We start from the raw sequence: 20,801 nt of genomic DNA on the forward strand, positions 1-20,801 counted from the left end.
CGCGCCCGACCCTCGGTCCGCGCGGCTCCCGCCGAGCCGGCGCCGGGGCGCATTGTTGTGTAGACCGCCGGCCCCCCAGCCGCACGCGCCCCTTCGCCCGCTCCCGGGCCGACGGCCGCCCGGCTCCGCCCGGGGGCTAGGCGCTTCCCCCTGCAGCCCGGCCCCGGCCCCCGCCTCGGGAGCCGCGGAGGCCGGCCGCCGCTCGGGGCAGCTTCCTCCACCCCGCCCCCAGCGCGGACCGAGCGGCTCCCGGCCCGGGCGCTCGGCCCTCGCCCGCTCCCCCGCTCCGCGAGCCCCCGCGCACACCCCCAGAGCCGGGGACGAGCCTCCTGCCCGGGCTCCCCACCCTCGTTGGGGAGGGGGAGCAGACGGGGGGCGGGGAGCGCGCGGGGCACGGAGTAAAAGTCTGCCTCTCCCGTGCAGCCCTTCCTCCCCGCCGGGCCCGCTCCCCTCCTGTCCTGACCACGGACTCCACCGCCACCCTCCTCACTCAGTCGCAGAGCCTGCTCAGCACGAGCTCTTAGAACCATTCGGAGCCCCAACTTTGCTGTACGATGGTAGAGAATGGAAGTCTAAAGCTGCAAATAGATTTTTTTTTTTTAATGCAATGAATGGGGAGTAGTTCTTAGAGCACCTTTTTTTCACCTCTTCTTTCCTCTGGGCTGCCTGCCTGCCTGACTTCCCTTCCCCGCCCCCAACCTGGATGCCTATCTGCTGGAAAAGGCGCGATTGCTTCTCTTCCTCTTCTTCTCAAGATCGGGCGCGAGTATCTAATGTCCTTTTTAGCTACACACACACCCACACTAAGTCTTCTTGATGTTCTTGCATCCACCAATTCCTCTGGATAGTTCTTGCCATAACCCCATTTCTCAGACAAAGGCTTAGGAGGGAAAAAAGAACCAAACTGTTTCCTGTTTGCCATCTTAACGTTGTCCATCCCTACACACCCCATTTCTATATTCCTGATGCAACTCGTGCCAGTGCCTTGAACCTTCGAAATGGAAAAAAAATCTCCTGGGGTGCCTGATATAGCTTTATAAATCTGCATTGTTGCTTCTGGTTTATGGCCATGAAGAAAATACCAGCCCCCACCCAAAATGCACCGCAGCCAAGTCGGCTAAAGGCGATGAGTGTTGGAGTCAGTAGGGGGCGCATTCCCTGCACTGGGTAAGGCTGCAGAGGGGGGAAGGGCCCCAGAGCTAGAACAGGATGTGTGTCACAGCGCCTTCTACAGACCATGGGAAAATGGGCCCAGCAAGACACACTGCACTTGGTGAGCTGACAGCAACATGGCGAAAGATTAAGTGAGTCAAGAGCAGTGATTTTATATCTTTTAAAGAATGCACCCTGCATATTAGAAGTTCTGTCATTTTACTTTTCAAAAATATTGACCCTCAAACAATCTACTTTTGTTCTTGATGGATCGCCCTGGCACATCCTTGGTACCCAGATTCCCTCTTCTCTGGAATTCTTCCACCTTGTACTTTGAATGTGTCAACATGTCTTTCCAAGGTCAGATGGTAAAGGGAAAAGCTTACGTGTGTTGGGGTATTGCTGATTACCTCGCTTCTTCATGGCCCAAATCTTTCCAACTCTATTTTAGAGTTAATCTTACTCTTGAGGGATGGTAGATGTTAGTGGGGCAGTCATTTTCATAAGCATGTAGATGAGAGTCGCGATTTGCAAAGCCTTGTTGGTAAACATCAAGCCCGTGTTGAGTTCATTATGAAGCTGGACAGTTGATTGTAAAATTTTGGTTTTTTCCAACTTTGGAATTGTAATTGCTATTCATTATCTTAGTAGCCAACCACCTTTGCAAAAATGTTGACACCTCTTAGGACAGCCACCTTAGGGTGTGTTGATTTCTATAGATTTTACCTTATTATTTCCATAGGTGTGAGATGCACAATGCGAAACCTAGGCCCCAGCTTTTGCACCATGATGCACAGGGTTGTACTTTTTGTACTGAACTGATGTGTGGCCTAGTGGTTATGCCCTGTACTACCATTTTGAGGATGTGGCCTTGTTCCTGCTTTGCTCTTTGGACCACATTATCAGTTCACACCGGTGGGTATATTCATTTTGGAGGGTCGGAACTGCAGCAACAGGAAAGCCAAAGACTTCTTCCTCCTTGGTCACCACCAAAGCCAACACTTCCAAAATTTCAGCCTAGCTACATTCCTCAAGGAACTGGTTAGAGCTGGTTGTAGTCATGGGCTCTGAACAGAGAAATGACTCATTTAAGAGAAAAATTTTAAGTTGTTAATACTGTTTAAGCATTTGCATTTTGCACTCTTGTACATTAATATGTTAAGTTCTCAATTATGCTATTTTGATGACCTAATCTCAAGAGTTGTTAAGCTTCTAAGAAACTTAGATTCTCTGATCAGAACAGGCTTTTGCATTAACATGTAAGTACTTGGTACCAAAGAGTGACAGTGATTATTGTTGATAACTCAAGGATACTTTTAGGATTTTGTTACAAGTATTTTCCTATAGATTCCCCAAGATAAATTTATGGGAAGATGAATGGGTATGTTATTTTATACACAAGTAACCACTTGGTTCTTAAGGGAGACTTTCATTGGACATTTGCTACCAAGTAACATTTTGGTGAGTGAAGTGGGGACAGTTTGGTTCAAGTATTCCATTAGACTTACCTATCTTGCTTTTACAATTATTCAGTAATTACAAGAATCAGATATTTAAGTAGATATTATTTATAAGTTTTAAATATTGTTTAGTATTTGTTAAACATAACAGTTTTGACCTGTACTTGGTCTTTGATATATAAGTTATATGAGTTTTAAATTAGGAATTTAAAGACAATTTTTTATTTGAGGGTATGTTTGAGATGGAGGTTTTGAAGATTCTTTTGATTTAGCAAATTATACATAAGTTACAGATGTCCTTAGTGGTAACAGTCATTTTTCCCTATAGGAAAAGTTGCTGTGAGCTCTTAGGAAAGCGTGTATTCTGTGGTTTTCAAGCAAAGTTTCCTGGTTTTTACACTCAAAAAAAATAAAAAGATGACAACTAGGCTGGAATTTAGGTAAATTGTGAGGATTCTTTAAAGTATTGTAAAAAGCCTCAATTAACTAGAGGAAGGTGGGTTATGGGTATCCTGTTTAATTGCACTTTAAGTAGAAATTCCTTCTTTATCTTTTCCCTGGTTGAAAATTTAGATTGCTATACATTAAACAAACTAAATCTTTGATTTGGGTTCTTACAGTCTCTAGAAAGAATAGGTAATTGGGTTATGAATCTCTCAAGATCCCTCTTCGCCTACCTATCTGGAAGTCACTGCTTTTAGACATACCCACTGTTAATCTGTTTTACCTAAATTTTTCTCTTCCTTAAAACCAGAGTACAGGAAAAGTACTAAAACTATTTATATTGAAATAAAACATCACCATATTGGACAGATTAAGTGTTAAGTAAGTTCTCAATTACTCTTTATTTTGATAACTGAATGTTGAGAGTTGCTAAGCTTCTAAAAGCTTTGTAAAGATTCTCTGATTCAAACAGGCCTTTCCATGAATGTGTACTTGCTACCAAATAACCAACCAATAAATAGGGTTTTATCAAGTTAATCTAGCAATAGTTAGATTGACTATTAAAGTTCTTTTGACTTTTGATTTTCATTATAACATACACGCATACATTTATTTCTTACTTATATTTGATTACTAAAAGCATAATTATATAAGGCACCCTATGAGTTAACTTCTTTCATTATAAATGCTTATAAATTGTGAAAAATTATTAAAATAATTTTTAGTATTTAGAAAATTTATATACAGCAGTATGTTTGGTACATTTAAGATGTACACATTCTGGCAGCACACTTAATTGAAAATTACAGTTTAATAAGGAAGCTGGTTATAAAAGCAAGTAGGAATAATAGAGAAAAGATAAAAGAACCTTCATAATTTAAGTGCATTTTTTTCTTTTGAGAAACATACATAACAGAATTGCATAAATTGTAATAGATATTGGCAGATTAATTCCATTAATACGTGTGTGGTGTGTGTATAGGCACATAAAATAGTTTGCTGTTTTAGAGTTTAAAATGTAAGTGCAGAGAAAACATCAGAACTAGACATTGTAGATTTTTTTTAAGATAACTTGTTTAAGTCTTAATGAAATAAACTTTAAAAATGATGTGAAAGTACAAAAAATGGAATTTTTATTTTATAAGATTAGAAGCTAATTTGTAGTTTACATAAAGATGCGCCTGGTATTACTGTGTAGTAAGCTACTTGTTAAAACTTCAACTTCCAAAGGACTTTCACTTTAAGAGAATGTCATAAACCTAGTTATGTCTTCCAGAAGGTAAAATACTTTCCATGAGAGTTTTAACTTTGATTTACTTGCCTAAAAAGGCATGAAGATTAAGAAAAATATTGCTCCCCTATGTAAATTTTAATTGTTAAATTAACAGAGCTTGACATTTTATTAGCATCACATAAACTTAGTTTTTCCTCTTTTAGTTTTGTAAGAGCTTGTATTAAATCTGGAGCAAATGCCATATTTTGCTGATGTGCACCGCTGTCAGTTATATATTTTATGTTACTAGTTTGGAGACTTGGCATTTGAAACTTAAGAACTAAAAAGCCCACGTAACTGAGTCGATATTTTAAATGTAAAAGCTAGCTGTTTCTTGTTATACATTGGCACTTACCACCTTGATTGTTGAGATACCACTTAAGAGAAGTCATCCATGTTTTGCCCAGCATGAATGGCCATGGTTCCATCATGACTTCATGGTTTTTTATTGTTTGTTTTCCTAACCTTATTAATTAGAAAGTGATAGGAAGGATGGTGGTGCTCCCTCAGTCTTTCATTGTCTTAGTGTTCCTTATACTTGTGTTTTGGTCATGACCTATCTTTGATATGTCAGCTTAGGGGTCTGCTTAAATGAGAATCATATTCTGTTTCACTGGAAGAAGGTTTCCCTCACATGTTATCAGGCTTCTCAAATTGGGATACATATATCAACCTGGTTATAAGGAGCTGTATGTGTATGAAGTCACAGATAAAATGGGAGCAAACTATTTAAAGTGCCAGTTTTAATTGGGAGTGTACTTTTTGTGTGTGTGAGAGACAGGAAGGGAGAGGGTTGAGAAGCATTAACTCGTAGTTGTGTCACTTTAGTTGTTCTTCGTTGTTCCTTGATTGCTTATCATTTGTGCCTTGATCTGGGGGCTCCAGCCCAGCCAGTGACTTCTTGCTCAAGCAGATGACCTCAGGGTTTTGAATGTGGGGCCTCAGCATCCCAGGTCGATGCTCTATCCACTGTGCCACCACCAGTCAGATGGGAGTTTACATTTTTATTCTAATCAGTGTAAAATGTAAAATTCTTAACACTATTTCTGTTAATGTGTTCCCTCATCTCCATTTATGTATTCACTGTCCTCTGCCTTTTAGGAGTTCTTTGAGGTGTATAGGCTTTCTTTTATTGATCGGTAGCATACTTCCAAGACAGCAGCTAAAGAAATCCTAAAGTCTTAAGAATTTCAGCTGTGTTCAGAAATAAAGGAGAGCATGAAAGATTTTTGGTAAGGTTACTAAGGGAAGACGACACTGAGTGTACATTGCAGTTTAAGATTTAACTCAAAAACATGCACATCATCTGTAAGACTCAGATGTTGTTTGACCAGCCCATATCCTTTTTCAGTAAAGATAGGTAGATTTGTAATTGAGTTGCTTAACTTTAGGTTATTTCTGTTTATGTGACATTTCTCATATGATTTAGTTGATGCCTTTAATAAGGACAAGCTGTTTTAAGTGTAGAGGCCCTCTTGCTGGTCTTTATGGTATTCTAAAGTAATATTGATAGTTTGCCTATTTTATCTTCCAAGTACTTTATAAACCATTCTCAATTCTCTCAGGACTGTCCTTGTTTCACAAGTAGGGAAATCAAGGCACTACCATGTACAATGATAAAGTGAGCCTCAGAATGTCTGAATGGTTCCCAGGCCTGTGCTTGGAACACAGGCTTTTATAATGCTCCTGTGAGCTGTTTGGTTAATGAGTGTTCAAGTGAGTGCTTCATAGCTTCATAGTGATGTTCTGTGCTTCTGTGTCAGCTAGCACCCAATGATCCCAATTGGGCTTCACAGTTAAAGAACTTAGCCACAACCCCACCAGGACAGTATAGATGCAAATTGTGATGGTAGTGGTTGGTTTGAAGTTACCTGTGTATGATTAAAAAAGAAGCTTTGGTTATGGTCCTGTTGCTTTTTCCCAATATTTTGGTTTAGGGCAGTCTTGTTCCTTCTTCCCTGTGATCAGTTATTTTTGCTTAGACAGATAATTGCTGGCTTTTGCCCTTCTGCCATTTCTGTCTTTTTCTGAACCCTTTATACGCCATTTAAGAGCTCACGGAAACGTGCTTCCCTTGAAAATCTGTAAAGCTTTCCTTTTCTGGCAAAAGCTGGCAGCAGTTGAGAACTGGTATGAGTGTCTTTTGAAACCTGATGTATCTATCTGAAGAAACTTCTATCTAGTGGAACTAGGGCAGAATGTATTAAAATTTTAAATTGGAACTGTCAGTTTAAGTCAACAGTTAAAATTCTTGCTCTTGTGGAAGATGAATTGAACTTGGAGTGTCCTAATGCAAGAAGTGCTCAGAATCGCAGGTCATGATCAAGTTGAACTTAAAAATAAAACTTCTCTGCAGAAAATGTAGGGGTTGACCATTAAATTCAAAACCTGCTATAACAATAATGCTTTTACTACAGGGAATGCTTTGGCTAACCCTTGAAACTAGGAGATAGAAAAACTTGATGATTTATATTTTATTTTCCAAGAATGGTGAGAAAACTACATTTCCCATTGTTATGGGAAAATATTTCTGAGTAGTTTCGATTGAGAGTGGAAATTTTTTTTAAGGGGTTGAAAATAACCTACTTTTGTCTTATGCCATTTAGATGCAAAGACCAGCCGCATGCTTCTGGAAGGATTCCAGAGGACATATCTGGATGTCCTCTTAGGCCTGCTTGTGAATTGGTTTCCTTTTTTCACATTTCTCTGAAGCCAGGTTTTCCACCTGTACTGACATTGAGCTACTCTAAGCCTGTGGAGTTCTTAATGTAGACAGCAAACTGGTAGAATCAGTTCCTATACTGTGTCCTGCTTTGCTGGAAATGACTAAAGTAGTAAATTGAGAAATGCCCCCCACACACACACACACACACACACTTTCTAAAGCTAGATTGGGATGTTGGAAATATTCTCAGTCTTTTTTTCTTATTAAGCAGTGAGGCATCATTTTCCCTTTCAGATAAACTTTGTGTATAGAACTCTAATATATAAAATTGATTAGGTAGGGGCCACACCTCCTGTTGCAGTTGCTCAGCTTTCATCTTGTCCCTCAGGCATTGTCTTCCCCTCCATTTGTATTTATATCTTTTGGTCTCTCAGCACATTCAGAAGTACAGCCTGAAAACTTTTGGGTCCATTGATGTTCTAGAAACTCTGTTGCTTGTACCCAGGATTCTTGTCTGAAATCTCTTAAGGAACAGGATAAGCAGAAATAAAATAATATTTTCCACTAGTCTTTTAGTCTGAAAGTCTTAAGAGTGACTCACATTTTTTTAAATTGCAAAATCTAGATCATACTTGTATGTTTCTACGTAACTAAGTCACATATGTTTATTTTGGGTATTTGCAAACGTTCTATTGCAGAAACAGTTTAAGTGCCACAGAACTTGTAAAGTTAAGAATATGCTTGTGCTGCCATGAATGGTTCACATAAATGTATAAAAATACTACTGAATGTATAAGCTTGAATGCACATTATAAGGTATATGAGAACAAACTGATGATTCCACTATCTGGTCTGGTTTAAGGTAATAGTGATAATTGCTTTTCAGCATTAACTGGCATCTCATTTCATCCTTCTGAGATTTAAACTGTAGTGCCTTTCTGGTTATACTATAAAGAAACAGACCTCCAGAGGTTGACAGTTTTAGGTTCACAAAGATAGTAAGTGACTGTTCAAGTCTAGGGCTGTATTCTTAGTCACTGTATCATACTATCTTTCCTGGCAGAGTATAGCTATACTGTGCTTGTCACCTTACTACTTGTTCCAGAAGTTTAGTTATGTAAAAATTTTTACATGTGACTGATAGGCCAGCTAAATTTTTGTCCATAAAAACAATATAGTCTTATTGAAAAGCAGACGTTTTGAAGTAGGCTATAGGCTTTACCCTTGGAATAGGGTGGGTCCTTTTTCTGCACTGCTGTATACTCTAAAATCATTTCAGTTTTGCAAAACTAAAAAATAGTTGAACTTTTCGTTAAAGTAACCCAGCTGACTTAAATATGTTATTTAAGGCAGAGCTAATTGGAGCCTTTGACAGTGACAAAGTGATATATAGCAGATTCTCAGATAATTTTTGTTTTGTTTTTGTATGTGACAGAGAGAGGGACAGATAGGGACAGACAGGAAGGGAGAGAGATGAGAAACATCAGTTCTTTGTTGCAGCTCCTTAGTTGTTCATTGATTGCTTTCTTGTACGTCCCTTGAAAGGGGTGGGGGCTACAGCAGTTTGAGTGACCTTTTGCATGTGATGCTTTCCCAGTCTGATGCTCTATCCACTCCACTGCCTGGTCAGGCTCAGCATGTTCAGCATGGTTTTTGAAGAGATGTCAATGTCTTAGGAACTTAACTCTTGTTTATATCAATTAACCTATGGTTAAATTGTTTTCATTGTATGTTATGTCACTGCAGCTCCAAGAACCTCAAGGATGACTTTAAGTGAGGACTTACTACATTCCACTGTTTCTGCCCTCCTTAACTACTAAAGTTTGGGGACCGTTAATATATTACATAGAGTCACTCATTTAATATTGTCCAAAATGATTAGGAAATTTATAAAGGCCTTTAAAGTTTCTGTTGAATCCAACACTTGGTCTAGAGCAGTGTTTTTCAACAGCCTGTCCACAAAATAGTTAACCACAATTTTCATGCAACATCAGGGTAGTTAACTCAGACAGGACTGGCACCGTGTGCTGACCAGCAGTTAAAAAACACTGTTCTAGAAGATCTGTCCTGTTCAAAGGAATCTAAACAGATTCTTAATAGTCATAGTTTTGGCAAAGAGACCCATCAATTATCTCTAATTTTGATCCCAGACTACCTTGCTGATATCTTATCTGCTTCCATATTCACTACTGTTGCCTTAAATTTTCCAGTAGCCACATTAAGTTCTTTAAAATTTATTTTTAATTATAAACTACGTAATATTATTTCAACCACTTTTAAATGTTAGTTCTATGACATTAAGTACACTTGCGCAGCCATTACCATCATCCATCTCTAGAATGTTTTTTGCTTGGAAAACTGAAACTGAGAATTAAAGTAATCCCCCTTCTCCCCTCCCCCAGCTTTTGGCAGCTACCCTTCTATTTTCTGTCTCTATAAATTTCACTACTCTTAATATCTCATAGGAGTATAATCATACAGTATTTATTCTTTTGTGACTAGCTTCTTTTGTTTAGCATGTCTTTGAAAGTTCATCTATGTTTCCATTTAAAAGAATAAAAAGTAAAATTAATTTTAATTGTATTTTAACCCAAAGTATTTTTCTTTTTAACATCAATATTTTTGTAAAGGCATTTATATTTGGCATATTTTATACTAACCCTTGGATATTCTGAATATGTTTTATACTTAAAAGCATATCTCATGAGCAAAGCACTCAAATAGATACTTCTGCAAAAAAGGTACACACTGGCCAATAAGCATATGAAAAGAAGTTCAGCATCCTGATCATTAGAGAAATGCCAATCAAAACTACAGTGCAATACCTTACCCTCATTAAGATGGTTACTATTAAAAGATAAACCAAGTGTTGATGAAGATGGGGAGAAATTGGAATCCTTCTGTAGTGTTGGTGGAATGTAAAGATAGAACTGCTATGGAAGAACTGCAGAGAATTATGTGATAGGACAACAGGACCTGGAGGAGATACTTGTACAGCCATGTGCATAGTAGTATCATTCTCAGTAAAAGGTGGAAGCAACCCAGGTGTCAGCAGATGAAAGAAGAGACAAAATGTATATGTGTAGTATTATTGAGCTTTGAAAAGGAAGGAAATTCTGGCATATGCTATAATATGGATAAACTCTGGTGTAAAATAAGCCAGTCACAAAAAAGACATACTTTATGATTCCATTTATATGAAGTACTTAGAGTAGTCAGAATCACAGAGACAAAGTAGAATGGTGTTTGCTAGATGCAGAGGGGGAGGGAGTTATTGTTCAGTGGGTATAGGGTTTCAGTGTACAAGATAAAAGGAGTTCTGGCGATGGATGATGGTAGTGATAATACAATATTATGATTATTTAATACCACTGACATGTACACTTATAAAATTTACTATCAACCATTTTTGTTATGTATATTTTACTACAATATAAATAAAATAATTTTTAAGCTTATTTCAGGTTAGTTCAGCCTAACCACATTTTAAGCTTAATAGCCATTTGTGGCTAGTGTCTACCTTATTGGAAAATACAGTTCTTAAAAATATACAAAATTTTCAAGCAACATTGGTTTCTTTGCATGTATAAATGCTGAAATACATAGATCGTTTCTTTTAAAAGAAAACATGTACAATTTTTTTAGTATATCCAGAGTTGTGCAGTTATCACCAGAATCACAGAATATCTGATCACCCCACGAGGAACCCAGTACTCAATAGCAGCCACCCTCTATTTTCCCTTCTGAATTCCCAACCCCTAGAAAGCCTTAATCTTCTCTCTATAGATTTGTCTTTTCTGGACATTTCATGTAAATGGAATCATATCGTAAGTGGACTTTTGTGAGTGACTGGGCATAATGTTTTCAGGGTTCATTATGTTGGAGCGTGTATCAGTACTTCATTCCTTTTAATGGCTGAATCATATTCCATTATATGGATAATACCACATTTTGTTTATACATTGAAGATTTAGATTATTTCTCCTTGGATATTATGAACACTGCTGAGAACATTAGTGTATAAGTTTTTTGTGTGTCTGTGTGGATGTATATTTTCATTTCCCAATTGTATAAAAGAAAAGAATGAACTTTATTTGGGAAAAGGGGCTGAAAAGGCAGTTAAGAGCTGAATAATAGCCTGCCTTCCAGTACATAGCATACCCTTTTTTTCTTTTCTTTTTCAAAAAGCTAATTTTTATTTAAGGATACCAAGGTTATGTTTTGTTTTGTTTGTTTTTACAAGATACTATCATTACAATTTGAATAGAAAGATATCTTTTAGCTGTGACTATCCAGTGAATGTTGGCTATCCACAGTGATGGTAAAGAGGACTTCAGGGCAAATAGTCTCAGAGCTGAGTTCTTGTTTCCGTTCTTCTCTGGATGTGATGGGACTCTCTGACCTGAGATAAGAGTATCTTCTTAATCTCCATATTCTCCACTTGAGCAAGTTTGGCTGAATTTTTGTAAGGTCATTTCGTCCTGGGGTTTGAAGTTCTGGCACTTTTGAATGTGCATATATACATACATACATATATATATATATATGAGTATGATATGCTATTGTTTACTTTAATGTCAGAAATCAGAGCTTTATCTGTGTGTGTAATGGGAGGGGCACAGCATCCTAGATCTGGAAAAAACTGAGGTCCAGCTCTGTCACTGACAAGCTGATCATCCTTAGACCAGTTGCTTCACCTTGTTTGCTGATCTGTAAAATGAGAAGAGTTCAGATTAGGCCAGTGGTTTTCAACCTTTTTACACTTGGGGACTAATAACCTAGCTGGCCAGAAGCAGAAATATGCAACAAATAAAGTTTTATCTTAAAATAACAGAGCAACACGGTACAAACTAGTGCTTGACTACCATACTCCACATGTGCAATACCTTGAACACTACATAAGTTTGTCCGAATGCTTTCTATCAGTTGTGCATGATTGTAAATGCTCTGCATGGTGCAAAAGGTTGTTTGAACAAGCCTACAAGTTCCAAAGATATCTAAGACAAACTCAGTAGTATTTTCTTGACAGAGTCAGAGAGAGGGACAGATAGGGGCAAACAGAAAGGGAGAGAGATGAGAAGCATCACTTCTTCGTTGCAGCTCCTTAATTGTTCAGTGATTGCTTTCTCATGTGCCTTGACCAGGGGGCTACAGCAGAGTGAGTGACCCCTTGCTCAAGCCAGCGACCTTGGGCTTCAAACCTGCAACGATGGGGTCATCTATGATCCCACGCTCAAGCCAGTGACCTTGGGGTTTCGAACCTGGGTCACCTGCATCCCAGTTCAACGCTCTATCCACTGCGCCACTGCCTGGTCAGGAAACTCAGTAGTATTTTCAACAATGATACAAGCTGATAAGTGGCAATCACCTGAGCATAAGTGAATTCAACTAAGATTATTGGGTCTATAGTCTTCATACAGCATCAGGGAGGTTAACTGGATTGAAAAACACTGGATTAGGCAACCCATAGGTTCTTTCAGTGATTCAAATGCTGCTTTTCTGTAACATCGCAGTTGATACTGTGATTTGGGATATCAATCTCACATCTCTTATCTTTCCTAAGGCCTGTACTGGACATTTGTTCTTTTCCATTTTGGAATCAGAATGCTCATGCCCTTTAATTAAGAAGATAACTTAAAGACAGCTGATGTTACTTCCCTTCTATCTAACCAGACATGGATTCAATATAGAATATCTTTTTTTTCCACCAGCTGAACCAGCTAATGCTAGAAAGGGCAGCACATACCAAAAAATAAAAAAGGGATCATATGTATGAAGTGGCTGCCACCGATACAAGTTTACTTGTCAGGATTATTGATTTAAAAATACTATCTAGCACCCTGGCTGAGTTTAGTTGGTTAGAGCATTGTTCCAGTATGCCAAGGTTATTTGTAGGTTTGATCCTGGGTCAGAGCACATACAGCATCAACCAATAAGTGCATAAATGAGTGGAGCAGCAGGCTGATGTTTCTCTTCCTCCTACTCTCTCTCTTACCCCTCCCTACTGCCTCTTTCTCTTGGAAATCAATTTTTTTTTTTTTTTTAAAGAAAACCTATTAAGAAAATAAGTAAAAATATCCAGAATTAGAGAAGTGTTGTCCCACTTGACATTCTGATTTTGTCATATCTGGAGTAACAGTTTACTCAGTGCATCAAAGAGATTGACAAACTGGAACCCATCCATTGGTGATTGGCTTATGTGATAACAGAAGGAAGGGGGAAACTTGGGGTGGATGAAGGAAGTGTCTTAAAAGGCTGTTAAGCAGCAAAGTGATTAGACAGCTGTAGCTGAGATGCGAGTTGTGGGCAGGATACAAAACCCTGTGAAGAGTAAACTTGTGATCAGAGCTGTCTAGTGGGTAATGAGCTGCCTGGTGGGGTTTGTGCTTCCCTCACTTGAGGTGATCAGTCAGAGAGAGTCTCTTAGAGCAGGGCTGTTTGTGGAAGGGGTTCACACATTGTTTATAAAAAGTGGCCAAAAGTAATCCTGTGACCAAACGTTTTCGTACAGAATGCCTATATAGGTAAATGTACTCACTTTGCCTTCATGAATATAGTCTACCTACCAAAGAAGTAGTTATGAAAACTTAATTATATGGAATTTAATGATCTGGTTAAAAATTGAAGAAATTCAAAGGTGTTTTTTTCTTGAAGTGGTGGCAATTTTGTATTGGATATTTTACTCACTTGGGTTTTTTTCCCCCCATTATCAAACAGACTAGTAAAAGTCGATACAGTCAGTGGTTCATAATAAAAGAAAACAGAAATTGGTTACATTTCCTGCCTGCTTCTTGTCTGTATTAGTAGTGTCCCAATATGATTATCCTGAGCAATCAATATAAGTGATGTTCATTATTCAGATTTAGCTTTTGGTACAAGTGTGTACCAAAACTTCATTTGCAAAGTAGTTTCTCTTTCTAATTCCCCAGGGCTTTCCAATAATTCCACCCCTCCTCACCCCCCCCCCCCCCCTTTATAGCCTCAACATAGCTGTACATTGAAAGAGGAGATGAAACTTTTTTTTCTTAGCTCGGTCATGCTAAGTTTATCTGCTAATCCAGAAGAGCATTCTGCCCCCTGGAATCGTCAGACAGTTACTTGTTCTGTGGTATTTTGGGGGGCTTGAGAAAGAGAAGACCACAGAGCTGCCTTTCTATGAAGAGCTTCTGGCATCTGGAAGGAGTGCCCAGGTTTATAGGAAATTGAAAGATCAGCTGCTTCTGTTCGAGACTGTGTTTTAGAAAAGATTGAGTAGGATGATTACTTCCAGACTGAATGTAGGCTCTGGTCTCAAAGTGTGCTCACTTATTGGAGTGTTGTGCTAGCATGGCTTTACAAGGTTCATTTCTAAAAATACAAATATGTAACCTTTTCACAACTGATGTAATTTAAATATAGGACTTAGTGACACCCTTAAAAGCAAATAATGTGTCTGTGTTCACTTCAGAGTCCAGAATAGTCAGGAAAGATAAGTGCATATTGCTTATAAAAAGAAAGTGGGCCTGACCTGTGGTGGCGCAGTGGACAAAGCATCGACCTGGAAATGCTGATGTCGCTGGTTCGAAACCCTGGGTTTGCCTGGTCAAGGCACATATGGGAGTTGATGCTTCCAGCTCCTCCCCCCCTTCTCTCTCTCTGTCTCTCCTCTCTCTCTGTCTCTCCCCCTCTTCTCTAAAATGAATTAAAAAAAAAACAAACAAAAAAGAAAGTGGTTTACGATGACCACAATTTTACTGAGTGAGTGATATTGTCAGGTATTAAATATGTCCTGAGGGGGGGGGTAGGAGAAAAAGAAGAGTGCATAAATACGGGAATGAGCTTTTCTTTCTGCCTAAATATTTGTCTTAACCAGAGCCTAAATCTGTTTTTTGTTTTTAAGTACCATCATGAGTAGCAGTGAAGTAACTAGTGCTTTAACTCTGTTCATGAGAATCTTCTTTAAATGCTTATTAAAGTTTCATAGAAAATAGAATAATTTAACTATTTTTTTTAAGGTTTTAGTTATTGGTTTTACAGAGGGTAGGGGAATGAGAAGTAGTTGCTTCACTCTAAAGCTGTTCATTGGTTGCTTGTCATATGTGTCTTATACCGGCAAGCCCAGGGTTTCAAACCAGCGACCTCAGTGCTCCAGGTTGGAATTCTATCCAGTTTGCCACCACAAGCCAGGGCATAACTTAACATTTTTCAGTTGTTTAAAGAAACTTCAGATAATTTGACTAAAGTCATTATATATATATTCATCACCATTAATTGGAGTATAGATGGTTGACTGCATGGGCCTACACTTCGATACAGATTTTTTTCAGTAAATACTATATAGTATTATAAATGTATTTTCTGTTGCAATGTTCTTAATATTTTCTCTAGCTTACTTTTTATAAGAATATAGTATATAATACATATTAACAAACAAAATATGTGTTAATCAACTCTGTGTTACTGGTAAGTCTTCCAGTCAATAAGTAGTAAAGTTTTGAGGAGTCCAAAGTTACACTCGTATCTTCAACTGCACAGGGGTTTGTTGTCCCTAACCCCCATGTTGTGCAAGGGCCAACTAACTGAACTTTAAGTATCAAGGGTCTGAATTTCTTAAATGTTCATTTGGGTTGATAATACTACCAAAACTGAGATTGTTTATATTATAGTAGCTTGAATGTCTTCCTAATTTTTATTAACTTAGAAACTACAGCAGCCATTTTCTTCAGTAGTAATGGGATCATTTCTGATCTTTGTTGTTCCCCTTCTCCCCCAGGTAAAAGATATTCCTAGAGAGACTGTATTTATCTTTACAGCTTTACTGTGAAATGTTTTAAGGACACATCAAAGTGTAAGCTGTGTTCTAATCCTTAGGTTTACTGTGGGCTTCCTATAACCATATTCTGATCAGACTAATTTTATTTATAGTTAAGACAGTGTGTTTTTCAACCTCCAGTCCACAGACCAGTGCTTGTTCACCAGAAATTTCATGCTGGTTCACGAAAGAGAGTTAACCACCCTGATGGTCTGTGAAGATTATAGACCCAGCAATCTTAGTCGAATTCATTTATGCTCATGGTGATTGCCACTTATCAGCTTGTATCATCAATGAAAATACCAAGTTTGTCTTAGATATCTTTGGAACTTGTGGGCTGTGTTTGAACAACCTTTTGCACCATGCAGAGCACTTGCAAATCATGTGCACTAGAACACATTTATGTAGTATTCAAGGCATCGTATATGTTAAGTTCAGAAATCAAGCACCAGCTTGTACCATGTTGCTCTGTTGTACACAGTTAGATAAAACTTTATTCGTTGCGTGTTTTCATTTGGCTAGGTCACTGGTTACCCAAGTGTATAAAGGGTGAAAACCACTAATTTGGGGGATATTTTCACTAAACTAGTGGAATTCTGCTGTAGCCATCAAACTTACTGCTCTGGTTGATTGCCCACTAAATCCCAGATTTTCTGCTAAGATTTCTTTAGAAATAAGGGTTTTACCCCTTTAGAGGGTGGGACGGGACACTGGTTTAACCTGAGGGGCTCATGCTTAGGTGTTACCTGAAAGAAGTGTAACCATTTTTGGCTTTCAGTGCAGTGTTAGAAATGTTTTCTGGCCTGATCTGCGGTGGTGCAGTGGGTAAAAGCATCAACCTGGAATGCTGAGATCACCGGTTCGAAATCCTGGGACTTGCCTGGTCAAGGCACATATGGGAGTTGATGCTTCCTGCTCCTCCCTTTGTTCTCTGTCTCTTTCTCTCTGCATGTCTCCTCTCTCTAAAAAAACGAATAAATAAAATGTAAAAAATAAATTGTGAAAGAAATGTTTTCCGTATGGAAATTGTTGAGTTGCGTTTGCAAATATAACTGATGAGTCGTCACTCTGGTATATGTTCAGATTTCAGTTCCCAAAGACAGCATTAGGCAAAAGTAGGTTTACTGTTGTGAGTACATAAAAGTTTATTCTTACATTATTTTACTGTATTATTTATTTGTATTGTAGCTGTAAACCTTTTGCCCATTCCTGTATTAGAAACTAGGACACATGACTATTATTTACTTCTGTCTTTTCTGGCATGTTAAATTAACATGTGTTTATTAGGAGCTTGGGAAATATATAAGAATGAATATTAAATATGAAGAATTATATAGTGAAAAATGCTACTCTAGATCTACACTTGTAGCTTAAAATATGATCTGGAAAGATTTAATTTGGTGGCTTGTTTCCTCCTGGCTAATCTGATTATTTGTGCCTAGTCAAAAGTTTAAGGTTGGGTTTTATGGTACTTTGTTTTGTTTTTGTTTTACTTTCTGATAGCACAGTTATAAATGCTTACCTGTGGGTTTTGTTTTGTTTTGGTTTGGTTTTTTTCTACCCCTAAAAACGGACTGAATTATGTCATCTTTGGTCTGGCGGCTTTCAGAGGGACTGCCCTACATAGACAAGCCCCATTGACTCTTAGTATGTCAGGTCCTACAGGCCTTGCCTTTAGCCTGCTAACCTAGTACTGTCATCTGTTGGGTTTCCCCTCATCTTCCAGACCCAGAAGATCCTGGGTACACCTGACTAGATCCACACCTTTTGGCAGAGCTACATTTTAAGATTTTATTTATTGATTTTAGAGAGGAGAGAGGTGGCGGCGAGGAGCAGGAAGCATCAACTCATAGTAATTGCTTCTTATATTGCCTTGACTGGGCAAGCCTTGGGGGTTTTTTGTTGTTGTTGTTTGTATTTTTCCGAAGCTGGAAACAGGGAGAAGACAGTCAGACAGACTCCCGCATGCTCCCGACCAGGATCCACCTGGCACGCCCACCAGGGGGCGATGCTCTGCCCCTCCGGGGCGTCGCTCTGTTGCGACCAGAGCCACTCTAGTGCCTGGGGCAGAGGCCAAGGAGCCATCCCCAGCGCCCGGGCCATCTTTGCTCCAATGGAGCCTCACTGAGGGAGGGGAAGAGAGAGACAAGAGAGGAAGGAGAGGGGGAGGGGTGGAGAAGCAGATGGGCACTTCTCCTGTGTGCCCTGGCCGGGAATCGAACCCGGGACCCCTTGCATGCCAGGCCAACGCTCTACCACTGAGCCAACCGGCCAGGGCCAAGCCTTGGGTTTTGAACCAGTGACCTCAGCATTCCAGGTTGACATTTTATTTACTGTGCCACCAACAGGTTAGGTCATTTTTATAAGTGATAATTATGTCTCCCTGTTAATGGCCTTTTGGCTTCAGTGAAATCCACAGTCACTGATGTTGTTATCATTCTTTTCCCCGTACAGAATCAGCCTATCAATATTTCCCTGTAAGGCAAGCTCTCTCTGCCTTTATTTACCCTCTTAATACTTGGAGTTAAAGGAATACTTTTGCTTCGAGGGCAAAGAAGTGCATGCATTGGATCAGTCTTAAATATAATTTATAAGTTTTTATTCATCCATAGCCTAGAGCTACAGATACTAGATTTCTATTTTGATCATTTGACAAAAGCATGTGAGTAGCAGTTAGGCCGAGGATTAGTAAACATCAATGTTTTGGCCCCACTCAGTAGGTGAAGGTATAATTTGCAAAGATCAATAGGATAAAGGAGTTTGGCTGAATCATTTGCTCAACAGTAAATTTAGATCATTAATTCTAGTTCAACAGGTGTTATGTGCTTACCCAAAAGCCACTTATCTTCAGTTGTTAATAAAACACTTTCAGATGTTAACTGTTATTAATAGGTCATTGAGCTTTCCCCAAATTCTTAGAATTTAGAAAATGTTTTACTCTTTCCATGTAGTGTTTTTGATTAATGAAACCAGGGTCGAAGCATCTTTTAGAATAACTATATCACCCTGGCTGGATGGCTAGTTGGGTAGAGCATTGTCCTGATTTGCAAAAGTTGCATGTTCGATCCCCAGTCAGGGCACATACAGGAATATCTGTTTCTCTCTCTTTCTCTCTCTCTCTTAAATCATTCAATAAAATAAATTTAAAATAAAAAACTAAATCTTCCTGACACACTCCTGTTCTGCCTATAGACTCAATTCTCAAGTATGATTATTTTGCACAAAATTCTCCATCTTCTTCCTCTTTCTGTGTCCCACTGCAGGACTACCAAAACTTGGCTACAAGTGACACGAGCCAAAGCTTAAGCAGAAATAACGTGTTGTTTGCTCTTGTTTCTGAGTGGGGTGGAGGGTGGGCTGGCTTTCAGGCACAGGTAGATTGAGGACCCTGAGCAGTGTCAGCAGAAATCTTTCCTTCCCTCTGCTTTCTGCATGTAGTGCCAGGTTCTGACACTGCTTTTCAGCATCACTGTTGGCCCTGTTTGAGGCACATGTCCAATTTCATACTAATCATTGTCTACAGGGATAGACTAATTGGTTGACTTGAGTTGTACACTCTGCTTTAAAGGATGAAGGGCCTCCTAACTGACCACACATCAGTAGCAGCAGGAGTGGTTCCAAGAGGAAGTTGGGGAGGCAAAGCAAAGTATCTTCTTTACTCAGTGACCTCCTGCCTACTGTGTGCTTGCTCTATCCATTCCTTAGAATCAATGGACTGTTGAAGGGTAAGAACTGTGTCCTATTAATCTCTCTATTCCTAGTATGTTGGCAAAGTGAAGGTGCTCCGAAAAATGATTGATGAGCAGATGAACATGATACCCCTCTATTAAATTGGATGTTTTCCCTTTTACATGCCATAAGCTCATAGGTTTGTGGTTTGTCTGGAGGGAGCTCTCCCTGGTTTTGGGATAATGTTGTTGACCTGTGAAATTGGTTATCCTGATAGTCAAGGCAGCTCAAGAGAAAGGATTGGCCACTGGGGGACAAATATGGAGGGAAAGTGAGGGCATCCCTCTGCGTTCCTTTCAGAGCCCATCTCTATACAACTTTTGACATCATTGTAAAATGCCTTCTTCCCTCAGAGTAATGACTATAAATATTTTGTTTTAGCCCTCTTTCTATTCAAAAGTGAGTAAATTGTCCTTAATCTTAGGCAGTGAATTACCTTTTACTCTCTTCCTACCCTTCAGTCACTTACAGAATGGGCACCTTGTCCAGATTTTTAATTCAAAGGGCTTTTGCGAGGTGAGGAGGAGGCCAGGGATAATTCTAGTGAAAATATTTAAACAAGAATCAAATAGAAAACATTAATGAACCCCAGAGCCTGACCAGGCGGTGGCGCAGTGGATAGAGTGTTGGACTGGGATGCTGAGGACCCAAGTTCGAGACCCCGAGGTCGCCAGCTTGAGCGTGGGCTCATCTGGTTTGAGCAAAAGCTTACCAGCTTGGACCCAAGGTCGCTGGCTCGAGCAAGGGGTTACTTGGTCTGCTGAAGGCCCGTGGTCAAGGCACATATGAGAAAGCAATCAATGAACAACTAATGCGCATTGAAAAACTAATGATTGATGCGTCTCATCTCTCCATTCCTGTCTGTCTGTCCCTATCTGTCCCTATCTATCCCTCTCTCTGACTCTCTCTGTCTCTATTAAAAAAAAAAAAAAAAAAACAAACCAAAAAAAAAAAAACAAACCCTGGAGCCAATCGTTGATTTGCAGTATTCTCTTAATAGCAAGCAGTAGGCATAAAAGAAATATATCAGATCCTTGAATTCTTTTTCTTATCACCCACAATAATTGACATTAACCAATAGAGTTTGTTGGAGGCTTTCTTTCAAGGAACTTTTGGCTTGTTACAGGCATAGGAAAGCTCAAAAAGTATACACAAGAAATGATAGCAGTGGCCCCTTCTGGAAAGGGGAGCTGCGTGGCTGGAGAACAGGCGTAGGGGGAGCCTTCTTTATGACCCTGTACTGTGTGCCTGTTTTGTATACTGAGAAAAGTGTTTTTAGAAATAGAA

At 39.2% G+C, this 20,801-nt stretch overlaps 1 protein-coding gene across 2 annotated transcripts in view; it reads left to right on the forward strand.

Annotated features, from left to right (window-relative positions):
* ADNP (activity dependent neuroprotector homeobox) overlaps positions 1-20,801 on the forward strand; it is a 34,595-nt gene that overhangs the window by 674 nt on the left and 13,120 nt on the right. The window contains exon 1 of one of the 2 annotated variants that reach the window (XM_066387501.1): positions 1,949-2,067. The exons of the other annotated variant lie outside the window; for it this stretch is intronic. Within the exon in view, the coding sequence (XP_066243598.1) occupies positions 1,974-2,067 (94 nt within the window). The 5' untranslated portion in view covers positions 1,949-1,973. Of the gene's footprint in view, positions 1-1,948; positions 2,068-20,801 lie in introns of those variants that run through there. 2 annotated transcript variants of the gene reach the window in all.

This window comes from Saccopteryx leptura, chromosome 5, assembly GCF_036850995.1.
Source record: "Saccopteryx leptura isolate mSacLep1 chromosome 5, mSacLep1_pri_phased_curated, whole genome shotgun sequence".
Lineage (NCBI taxonomy): Eukaryota > Metazoa > Chordata > Mammalia > Chiroptera > Emballonuridae > Saccopteryx > Saccopteryx leptura.